This window comes from Dendropsophus ebraccatus, chromosome 4, assembly GCF_027789765.1.
Source record: "Dendropsophus ebraccatus isolate aDenEbr1 chromosome 4, aDenEbr1.pat, whole genome shotgun sequence".
In the NCBI taxonomy this organism is placed as follows: domain Eukaryota; kingdom Metazoa; phylum Chordata; class Amphibia; order Anura; family Hylidae; genus Dendropsophus; species Dendropsophus ebraccatus.
In genome coordinates this window covers 119,043,145-119,055,253 of record NC_091457.1, presented here as the reverse complement: position 1 = coordinate 119,055,253, position 12,109 = coordinate 119,043,145, and the positions used below count along the sequence as shown (strand labels likewise).

The window sequence follows — 12,109 nt, the reverse complement described above, 5'->3', positions numbered from 1 at the left end:
TGTGACTTAAAACATTTGCGGTATCTCATATCTTACAGAAAATCTTACATCTAGTACTTCCAAGACTTTTTAGCAAAGATGGTTGAAAACCAAACATTTGATTCTATAAAGCATATAGTGCCCCAGAACTTTAGTAGGTGTCAGTGGCAAAAGTAGGTAAGTTCATTGTAGGTGACATTGGGCTGGATTGGTTCTCTAGACTTAAAAAAAAAACACTGCTATTCAGGAATGAAACTAAGCCTTGCCATGCCTTGCTGTTCCCTATGACATCTTGTCATTCTTGCTCTTCCAGTATGAGGTGAACCATTCAGTTGACTGTCACGGCAAATTTGTGGATATTTTTTTTGTAAAAAAAAAAAAAAATGTGGAATTATTATGGGTTTTTTGTTTGTTTTTCGAGTGTCTAAAAGAAAAAAAGGTGATTGCAACTTAAGATAACTACAATGCGATGACAGAAAACATTGAACAATTGAAACATTCTGCATCATATAATAAAAACACCTATTAACATTCATCACAAAGTACAGAAAACATTATGCCTCCGAGAGGTCTTGGGCCTTGAAACAGAGGCCTGAGGTCAGAACTTAAATTGGTGTAGTACAATAAAAATAAAAGCAATACATTAAGAAGTTTGGGATAATTACTATGCCTCTCCCTCTGTCCCATACATATATAAAAAAGGTCACCCTCAATCCCATATGGAAGCAAAAGAATTGATTTAAAGGCAGTGATAATCAGAATTACATGCAGTACTGTGCAAATATGTTGTCCATTGGAATCCTTTTTTTAAAATCTGGGCAATAGGGATGACCTGCAGTTTAGACGCACATGCTTATATCGATGCCCTCAGTGTCCTTTTATGGCTGAACATCAGTCCTTAAAAGTCTGCTGCGTGTGATGAAGTGATATTGGTTTTTAGCAAATTTACAACACTGATGCTGACTGTGAGAGAGGAAGTCGCAAGTACCAAACAAGTCGATCCAATGCACAAAGTACAAATTCCTTTTTTTTTTTTCAACAAAAAAAGTAGAAAAATCAAAAATACTCCCAAATGGGAAACTTGATGGCACTAAGAGTTAACACATGTCATAGTTGTCAGAAAAGGGCCAGGAACTCTCCAGACTGTACAATAATGGAGAGATAGCCAAGGCCTTGAACTGTCTTCATTTTCAGGATTGTGAAGTTACACATGATATTACTCCATGTCCTCATTTACAGGTTCGTCTTCATAATCTCTGTCAGGGTCAAAGTCGGGACTGTGGTTAGCTGTTGTTACTAGCGATAGAGGACCTTCATTCTCATCAGGATCCAGTGGTTCTTCTTTAACATGTACATGGTGCCTGCAAGAAAACATAAAAGGACATCAAACTATTAGTAAAAACTCAATTACAATGCTTAAAAGCATTCTACCTAAATTTTTAGGAAAAATGTATGTTTCGTCTTTGTGACCATAATGTGTCTAGTGTTCACAAATTCATCCTTTCTACTTCATAAGAAAAATAGAATAGTGTCAAGTATATCATTTTAAAGGGGTTGTCTAGTTTAGAGGGACTGTCTCAGTAAAAGAATTGATAGAGGCAATCGAGGTCCTTACCTATTAGTCAGAGGGGCTATACAGAGTGGCAATCACTCTGTAGAACGCACAAGTTGGGCCTGTTTAACTCAGTTGACTGTTTGGATGTCCTAAGTAACATTCAATTTACCCTGGATTCTACAGAGATTCTGAGCACAAACCATCGCAGGTAGCAACACCTGGATTATGGCTAACCCATGTTTAGGGCTGAATAGGGCTGTTCAGGGCTAACCCATGTGTTGACCGGTGGCTCATAACACATACCCAACAGTCCATTTGGGATTTTTCTGTTCAAAAGTGAACATCGTTCCTGGCAGGTTTTCCCCATAGATTAAATCTCAATGCTAGAGATCAACTACCATCACAGGGCCCTTCCTACATATAGTCTGTCTAAAGTAGACAGCCCCTTTAAGATAGCTGACAAATCATGAAAAACAATATGCAACTTGCTTTAAATGAAATTTTAGATTGGGGGCAAAAAAATATGTCCAACAAATTTAGTAAAAAAAAAAAAAAACGAATCTTGCCATTTTATGGCTTACAATTTTTTATTTAATAGAGAATGTAGGCAAAATGATTTTGTATACAATAGATCACCTAACAATTACAATGCATAGTAAACCAAGAAAATGGTAACACCTTTTTTGTACCAATGCAGACCAATGTAACCATAAATCACTACATACTACTATGACAACTATCACTGTACTATTATAACACCAAGGTAGTATTCTGGTAGAAAAAACACGTATATATATACATATTTTCTAAATATAAAAAAGTAAAGAATGGATAAATAATAGACAGTTTTTCTTAAGTGGAATAGGCTGTATTTTCTTCAATGGAATAAAAGTAGCAAAAAAAAAAAAATGAAAACACATATTAACATTACCTTGACACAACTAAATAAACAAAAAATACACAGATTAAACAAGACTTCATAAAAGTAAAAATGGGAATTCTCAGGCCACAGAGCCTCAAAGAGAAAGGGGGTAATCACTGCTTAATGTGTGTTCTGCTTTTCTAGTTAACATGCAGAACTTGTGAGTCTAGTCTCTAGAGGACGACCCCAAGTGAGGTTCTATCATTAATCAACTTCAAGCAAAACACTGCAAGGAGACACCATGATACATGCTTTAAACTCCAAATTAATGCATATTTTTTCACAAACTGTCAATAAGGGAAGAAAAGCTCTGCCAGCAAACACAAACGGAGAAAGCGAGAGGAAAAAAGGCCTCGCTCAACACAACAATGTGATAAGAGAGCCTGGTCCTAGCGAGAATAATAACACTGTCAGCTGTAAACAAGAAAAAACATGATCCTCAGCTCGTGGTGGGCAAAAAAGGACGCTCTCCGGAGATGAGATCTGCCAAATTCCCCATTATGGAGGAGCATATGAATAACCCACAGGGGAATAGGGCTGATCGTACATAACAGCTATGATAACAAGAAAGAAACGTTGTGCGTAAATCATATTTACAGGACTGCCTTTACAAACAGCAATTACTTTTTCACCGCTGAGTGGCTTTTGTCATGCAAAATACTCAAATGCGTAAACACCGCCTGGCCTTTGAAACGGTGAAGGGAAGTGTCATTTTATTGACATTATCTAATATTAGAGATGAGGAACAGAAGGAAAAGCTCCTGCTCGCTCATGATACAATTAACTTTAGAATGCAAGGCCTAAAAATATGTTGTGCTAATGAATTAAACTCCTACTCTCTGCTCTTTGGGCTGACACCCCCACCTATGTGTGGTTTTTCCTTTTTATATTATTATAAAACGTATTATTGTAAGAAAAGGAAGGAAAATATATTGTAAAATAAGCTACCCTTTCAGAAACTGTCCAGAAAAGGGATAGATAGATAGATAGATAGATAGAAATTGTCCGCTTTAATAAAGGTTTTATAAATACCAGAACACACTAATAGTTAAAACTTAGGATCCATACAATCCCTTATATCCCCTTTCTTCCCATTCATCTTTGGACAACCCCATACTAAGATTGACACTATCCAGCAGATTACTAATTTCCATGGGTCTGGCCTTTACACTTGTATTGCTGGAGGTAGCTCCACATGTAGTATGAGATGTAGCATGGAGTATAACATGACGTTCATTTAAAAGGAATCATTAACCATGTAAATACATGGTCTTGTTGGGTCTGCCAAAGTAGAAGTTGTTTGCAGTGGCTCCCTACTGTGATTCATAGGATGGACTCTTAGGCCAGGGACCAGTGTTGTCTGTAAGCTACACAGTTCAGAAGCTACCACTGCTCAGAGTAGTTAACAGCTGCATTTATCTTGATAAGCAGTACTGGTAAGACACAGGAAGCTGAATGATAAATGTTCAGCCTCCCGTTACAGTAATGTTGCAGCCTGTAGAAGAGAAGAGTAACCACCAAGGCACAGCTATAGCTATAAAGATAGCCATTGACTGCCCTAGACTATCGTGGGGTCTTATAGTAACCCCTTTATTGCCCTATTGACCTCCAGTGATACTGGAATCTTTCCCTCACAGCGCTAAACCTCCAGGTATACTGACATTAATACAAGAATCTATACCCCACACCACCAAGGATCCTTACATTAAAGGGGTGCTCCAGCGTGGGGGCACTTTTTGGGGGGGACCGGGGAGGAGGTGGCTAAAATAAAAGATGTCCACTTACCTCCCCGATTCCAGCGGCGGGTCCCGCATCACTGCGCTCCGGTGCCCGGTTCCCGGCCTCTTCTGGGTGTCAGACGCGGGCCCGAGACGTGACGTCTCAGGTCCGCTCAGCCACTCAGTGAGGCGGGACGGTAAGTGGACGTCTTTTATTTCAGCCACCTCCTCCCCGGTCCCCCTAAAAAAGTGCCCCCACACTGGAGCACCCCTTTAACTACCAGATATATTAGAAGTAATTTGCTTCTCAGCCCTAGACCATCAGGGACATTGATCTTCACTGTGCTAGACCTGGAGGCAATGTATTTGCCTGAAGGCTATGTGGCCCTGCATATCTGGCTACTAATTACAGCTAATTAATGGTGCTTTATACATTCATATCAATGTGATAGGGTTTTGTAGCGCCTGTCTTAAAAGGAACAGAGCTCAGGTCTTAGACCTCAATAGGTGATAAAATACAAAATATTTGTCACCCTCTTTATCCTCTTCAGACTGGGCAAAGGCAAGATGCAAGTATAGAAATGATGTACAGAGAATATTCATACTAACGTAAAATGACAATGTAAAGGGTTATTTGCATTTTTTGAAATTCTGAGTTACCAAAGTGATACAGACCCTAATGGGCATTACACGATTATATGATACAGAGAAAGAAAAAGAATAGAGATGAGCAAAACTTCAGCATTTGATTACCAGCGGCTGCGGAAGTTGGATGCAGCCTTAAAAGCTGCCTGTAAAACATGTATACAGCCATAGACCATAGGCTGTATCCATGATTTCCAGGACTTCCTAGGGCTGCATCCAACTTCAGCAGCGACTGGTATTCAAATGCTGCTCGTTCAAGATTTATTCAACTCCAAAAAGGAACCTAGTACAACTCAAAATATTTCTACCTAAAATTTTAGTTAATTTTATATTCTGAGGATTCTAAACAACCTATCTGTAGAAGAAAAGGGCCCCAGCATCCCAATGCAAAATCGGAGATACTACTCCCAATCATCACATAACTTTTATAGTACTGTTCTCTTCTTATGGGCCAGTAGGACCTTTTGAACTCTCTTTAAGACCTGGGATTCTTGTGCGGCTGCTACGTCTATACAACAGGCGTCAAAGCTGCGTTCCTGCATCTTTTGCAGAACTACAATTCCCGTCATGCCAAAGGAAAAGCTTTGGCTGTCCAGACACGATGAGAGATGTAGTTTTGCAACAGCAGAAGGGCTGCAAGTTTGAAACCACTAATCTATACCCCCTACAGTAACCCAGTAGCTTTAAATGACGTGCCCTGAATTTAAAACACAACCTTCGATTTATTATTATTATTTTTTCTAACTAAACTTCAACTTTTTCTAAAACAGTTTAGCTGTAAACATCCTGACTGCGAAGAGATTTTTATTTTATTTATCACATCTCAATAATCCTTTTATTTGTCCACTCTGGGAGCAGAGGAGTGTAGCTTGCGGCAGTTAAAAGGAATTGGGTTTCCGATGGCGCACACAGCATGATGCACAACTGCTCTGCGGATATCATTGGAAGCTATGAGGATGAAAGTCCTACAAACTCCTATTAAGAAATACTCAGCAAGCCGAGCCTTGGGATGAAAAGAGCTGTGGCATTATAGCGTCGTAAAGGAGGAATAAAAAAAAAAAAAGTAAAAAAAAAAAAAATAGAATGCCGTATAATTTCTACAGCTTTGCCACTAGTTTCCATGCTAACAAGGTAATGCTGAGATAATGTTGGCGTTAAAAGCTTGATTGAGTCTAATTTATTGGGATGCTGAAAAATTAGACGCATCATAACTGTTTACGGCAAGTTTTTAAAGAGGAGGCTGCGTGGCAGTTTTATGCCAAATGTATCTCGCCGGCGTTAAGAGAAAAACACAAATTGCTGCCGCAATTAATCACGCTCTCCCTTTTCTGCCGAGCGCAGTAACTTTAAATATGTTTCTCAGCGTTATTTTCATTTACGCTGAAGTAGTTTAGTAACACATAAAAAATTCTAAAATATTTTGTTAGGCTTTTAAAGCATTGTAAATATCTCTCCCGGGGCTCCGTAATATGAAATCGTAATCGTTTTGTGCTACAGGTTCCTGTAGGATTCTGGGTTTTCTGCGATTCCATTATATAGACGTTTAGAAAGAGGAGTAGATAAAAGGAGAATTGAAAGTGATGCCCTAGACAAGCTGTTTTTCTTATAAGGGGCGCCCGGTGATCAGTTTGTGGGGAAATAAGTCTTTACTGTGGGTCCTGTATAGAGATGAGGAAATATCGAGCATGCTCGAGTTTGTCCGAACCAGAGTGCTCTGCATTTGATTAGTGATGCCTGCTGAAGTTGGATAAAGCCGTAAGGTTGTCTGGAAAACATGGATACAGCCTATGACTATATCCATGCTTTTCAGATATCCTTAGGGCTTTATCTACCTTCAGCCGCCCCCACTAATCAAATGCCGAACACTCGGGTTCGGACGAACTCGAGCATGCTCGATATTCGCTCATCTCTACACAGTACCCATTAAAATCCATTGGCTGTCTATGAAATGGAAGGACATGCCAAATCTTCGAGAGCAAGAGATCTTTGTAGCCACTTTCTGATCTGGACAATAGAGAAAATTCCTAAATCGGGCCTTCCCGATGCATTTCCTATCATAACTATTATAACTTACCCCCTATCTACAGGATAGAGCATAAGTGTCTGATTATGGGAGGTCCTAATGCTGGGACCCTGTTGCTATTGAGAATGGGGTCCCACTTCTCCTATCTGTATGGAGCAGCAGTCACGCATACAAATCACTATTCTATTCATTCTCTATGGTAGCTTCCGGAAATAAGTACAGTGCTGATTGGACAACGCCTTATTAATATTCAAATTCATATATTCATTAATATGTCAGGGCAGCAAATTCATGAACATAAGGGTACATGTCGACAGGGCAGCAAGTTCATGAACATAAGGGTACATGTAGAAAATTCATGAACATAGACAGGGCAGCATATTGGCTCAGCGGGCAGAACTCTTGGTTTGCAACCATCTCTGCACAGCACTGTGGAATATGCTGACACTATATAAGCAGAGCTTACGGCACATGGGCAGTCGCCTTCATGAGCTAGTTCATTTAATAGTTTTGAGGCATGAGTGACCATCTTCAGGAGGGTGGATTTACCCAGAGAGGTAATTCTTCAAAGGGATCATTCAATCTGCTCATGTTGCTCCAAGCAACTGTTCTAAGTTTTGTATAGGTTTTGATAAATCTTTTTAATTAAGAGTTATGCAATTGAGTTCTTTAAGGGTAGCTTCACACATACTGTACCATATCGCAGCGGATTTTCTGCTGCGGATCCGCAGCAGATTTGACTAAATGAATGAACACTGCATTAAATCCACTTTGTCAAATCTGCTTCGGATTTGCAGCAGATTTGATGCTGTGTTCATTCATTTAGTCAAATCTGCTGCGGATCTGCTGAAGATCCGCAGCAGAAAATCCGCTGCGATGCAGTACGTGTATAGCTACCCTTAAGAACTCCGCCAGGGAGTGGTTGAGACAGCGGTCCCTGCGGGGTTGGTGCATCATCAGAAACATAATTAAACTGAGAGGACCGATGGGGATCAGGGATCAAGGGATCAGTCCAGAGCAGTAAGCAATCAGGGAAGGCCATAGAGGACTTAGAGAGGTCTTCTATATTGTTCCAAGTGGTCACATGATTGCCGATACGCTGACAGTAGGAGGTTGTTGCTGGGTCTAACTAAACCAGATACAACCTGAAAAGTAAAAATAGTCCACATAGCATTTTCCCCCAGCATTTGGTACAGTTCTCGACATACTATCTAAACATATTCATAGAAGTCCATTAGTTAGGTGGACATCCAAAAAGAGTCCTTCATTTGGCTAGTGTACACCATACCACAAAAAATAAAGTTGGGAATAGCATAGTAGTATGTATGTTCTTTACACATGATCCACTAAAAAAATTATTAATTGAACTGATATCATGTTGGTCTATGGAAGACAGATTATGCTTTATGGTATCTGCCTAAACTGCGGCAATTATATTTATTTATTTTTTCAAATCAATTGATACCAGAAAGTTAAACTGTTTTGTAAATTACATCTGTTCAAAAATTTGAATTATTCCAGTACTTATCAGCTGCTGTACGTACTGTAGGAAGTGGTGAATTCTTTCCAGTGCTCTCTGCTGCCACTCTTCCTGACATGGACAGGGGTGGAAACAGAGAGTACTGTGTCAGACTGGAAAGAATACACCACTTCCTTCAGGATATACAGCAGCTGATAAGTACTGGAAGACCCAAGATTTTTTAAAATTCTATACAACTTTCTGGTACCAGTTTATTGATTTTGACAATCCCATAAGAAACAGAATCTGTTGTATAAACTACCGTTCTCAATACTCACATTGCTTGCATAGGGGAACGTCCGGGGCTACTGTCGCTACCATTACTGTTGCCATGTTCCATCACACCATTTAATTCTTCTCTCATGGCACTGGCTAAGCTGGTCAGAGCTGGATTTCCCATGGAAGCCGTAGTGTATAGAGGTATACTGTTTTCAGCCATTGAAGCCTGTACAAAAAGACAAAAACATACTACTCAGCGCCCCAGTAACACAATGCTACACTGTTTAAAAAATAATAATAAATAGCTTTGTAAACTATTTTTAATTTCCAAAGTTTATGCGCAACCTTTACCTGCATAACTACCAGCTATTGAAAAAACCTCAGTGGTGCATCCCTTATTATTTCCCTATATTTGTAAAAAAAAATAAAAAAAAAAAATTGTCTTTTCATAGTGGCTGGATGTGTTTTTTTTCTTTATCTATTCCTATTTGCTAGTTATTAAAATGCATATTAATGGCATACCATCTCCATATTTGTTTTAAGATATTGTATAATCGAATCTTTAGAAAAAAAAATTATGAAAAATAAAAATTAGGGGGGAAAAAACCACACAGAGATAACAGCTTGTGTTACATTTCCAAAACAAGCAGTGTAGAATCTGCTGAGCATTCTAATTGGAATTAGTCATCGTTAAGGAAGGAATCTGATAGAATATAGGATCATTTCATTTTGCCTTTCAGCCTCATGAATGTAAATTGTGCTTGTAATCTTAATAGTATTCTACAGACAGAACAGCCTTTAAAATCATATTTCACAAGACTCCAGGGACGGTAAGCAACTAATGAACAGTATTTACAATTCTTTCGTTCTGCTGTTGTCACTATCTGACTTCTAATAATTGGAAGAATTGCAGAAGCAAAATGTCCCTTGTCTTAACTTTTTCCTTTTATGCTTTTTATCAAATTTAGGCTGCCGATATAATTGAGAAAATATTAGGTATCATGACTTGCCTCCTTATCATGTGATGATCTTGTTTAACTGAGCAAGTATTTCTAAAAAGACTATAAAGAGAGAGGTAGCTTACCTATATTAAAAACAGATGAGTATACAAAAAATACATAATACATGGCTATAAAGGGGAAGTAAAAAAAAAAAAAAAAAAGGCATAAAAACTATATAAAATAAAATATCTATTTCAAATATTTTTTTAACCAAACAGATTAAGGTAATAAGTAATCAGTAGCTATAGATATATTTTATGTTATTTTTTATTTATTTTCTTTAATCTTTTTTTTCTGGCTCTAGACCCTGGAACAATAGGAGGTCATGTGACACGGTATTCTTTCATTCCGCACATTAATAGCTCAGCTCGAGTAATTACACTTGTGGTATTTTTGCCTCAAGTGAAATTCTGAAATAAGAGGATGGAAATTATGATACTGCTGATAAATATTAATAAGTGAACTTTTAATTTTTTGCCACAATATTCAAAATGCTAAGCATCTAACTAATGCTGAAGCAGACTGATATGTGCCTGCCTCCAGGGACTGCAATGCTTTATGCACTTAAGGAGGAAAAAAAAAAGTTTAACAGAATTAAAATTTAATATCTAATTAGAACCAGGATAATATATTTTGCAATAAGCAGAAAAAGACGCGCAATGGTGACATGAACGGGGAGGCTGGTACCACTCACCTGCAAAGCAGCATTAAGAGGTGTGCAGTAGGTGTGACTTGTCTGAATGTTTTTAATAAGAGAAGGACTACTGTGTAAAAAAAAAAATATCAAGGTTAATAAGAAAACACTCCAATGTTATGTTTAATTAAGCAAACATTTTAAAATTTAAATTATTAAAAATAAAATACATAGTGAAGCCTTGAAGCCTCAGACCTGCATTGAGGAGGTTAATTTAGATGCAGCGCAGGTTTATTTAGTTTCAACACAATAAAGAATAGGCTGGATGTAATAGAAATTACTGCCTTGACTCCTCACAGGTATAATTATTGTGCAAATAATAAAAAAAACACTACATAAAAAGCATTTTTATGTTACCTACCAGTGTCTATCCTCTCTGTAGGCATAAAGCAGAATATTGCTCTCATTATTTTCCAAGGCAACAAAACAAAACAAAAAATTAAAAAAATGAGAAAAAAACAACTTTTTGCAAATATATAGAAATAGTGACAAAACAATTAATATATATACAGAGCCAATTGACATAATCCAGTACGTGTAAGGCACACACAATATAAACATTTCTGGGCTTATACCCTAGATGAGTGCAACTGTAGGTTTTAAATTTTGACTCCCAATGTAAAATTATAGGAAGTATAGTTGACTTTGCATGTCACTACAGTTAAAATAAATTATATACTGGTCAATCATGTGGCAAAAAGTACGTGCTTTTTGCATAGTGCCAGTCAATAGAAGTCTATGGCTGTGTCCAGCATAATACACTATGTCAGCTGCTTTTCCCAACATATATGCCATGTGTGCACACTGAACATGGTGTGAAAAGGGCCTGAGGTGTTGCACAAGCTGGCAATATGGCCTGCTCTGTCAGGTTTCTTTTGCTCCATAAAGGCTAGAATAAGGTAGCATAAACAGAGAAACCTGAGGAGCGGGATGCGGCTCTGCAATGGCATGGGGACCGGTAAGTACAGGTTGTTTATTATGTTCCCCCTATCCCCTGCCCATTCTGATTATTTTTTATTTGCCTGGATTTCTACTTTAAACATCTAAAGGGGTTAACCAGACTCTTATCTCCAGTTTGGGTGTTGTTTTACAGCTCTGTTCCATTGAAGTGAATGGAGCTGAATTGTAATACCACACACAACCGCAGAACAGGGTAGTGCTGTTTTTGAAAAAGCTGTGATTCCCTCCCCCCGCTATAGGGACTGTCTAAAAAAATAAACTGCATTCACCTTCCCAAACCCCAGAACAGCCATATTAATCGTGCCTGGTCCCTGTTTAGCTTAGTATCAATCACAAGCCGCAGCAGTAATCCACCTCAGCCAGTGATTGGCTAAGCGGATACTTTTTTGTCATTATGTCAAGACAGGGACCAGGTGTAAAGCAGCAAGTACCTGGCACTGTTCTAGGGGAATGTGCAGATGAGTAGATGAGCTATTGCTTTTTTTTTTTTTTTTTTTTTTTTTTACATCCCAAACTGACCACTTAATGAGGATGAAAAGAATAAAAAGCTAGGCAATCCCTTTAAAATTCCACTCATGACTGTTACTATATAATAATATTTTTTGTTATATACTCTAGTGCTATATCACAGTTTTATCATAGCCTTACAAGTATCATAAATAATAATATAACCCATACACAACCATGTAAAGTGGATCACTTGCAGGCATGTCACCCCGCTGAATATGGCGTCTACGCCAAAATAGAATTGTCTACATTTACAGATACAAATAGGAGTAAAGTTTCCATAACCTGACAGAACAGTCTCAACAGCAAGTATTAGTTTTCAGTTGAGAAGAATTCATTGTTATTTATACAGGTAACTTCCTGAATC

The 12,109-nt window shown here is 38.1% G+C and overlaps 1 protein-coding gene across 16 annotated transcripts in view; it reads right to left on the bottom strand.

The window, feature by feature from the left end:
* Nucleotides 1-473: 473 nt before the first annotated feature.
* Nucleotides 474-12,109, bottom strand: part of FOXP1 (forkhead box P1) — a 576,401-nt gene continuing 564,765 nt past the window's right edge. For 13 of the 16 annotated variants that reach the window (XM_069966877.1, XM_069966876.1, XM_069966888.1 and 10 more), the window contains 4 exons: nt 10,637-10,651; nt 10,276-10,345; nt 8,640-8,806; nt 474-1,340 (listed from right to left, as the gene is read on the bottom strand). In XM_069966877.1, coding sequence (XP_069822978.1) covers nt 1,196-1,340; nt 8,640-8,806; nt 10,276-10,345; nt 10,637-10,651 — 397 coding nt within the window. In that variant the 3' untranslated portion in view covers nt 474-1,195. The remainder of the gene's footprint in view (nt 1,341-8,639; nt 8,807-10,275; nt 10,346-10,636; nt 10,652-12,109) is intronic. The other 3 variants (XM_069966887.1, XM_069966889.1, XM_069966890.1) reach the window with 1 other exon arrangement.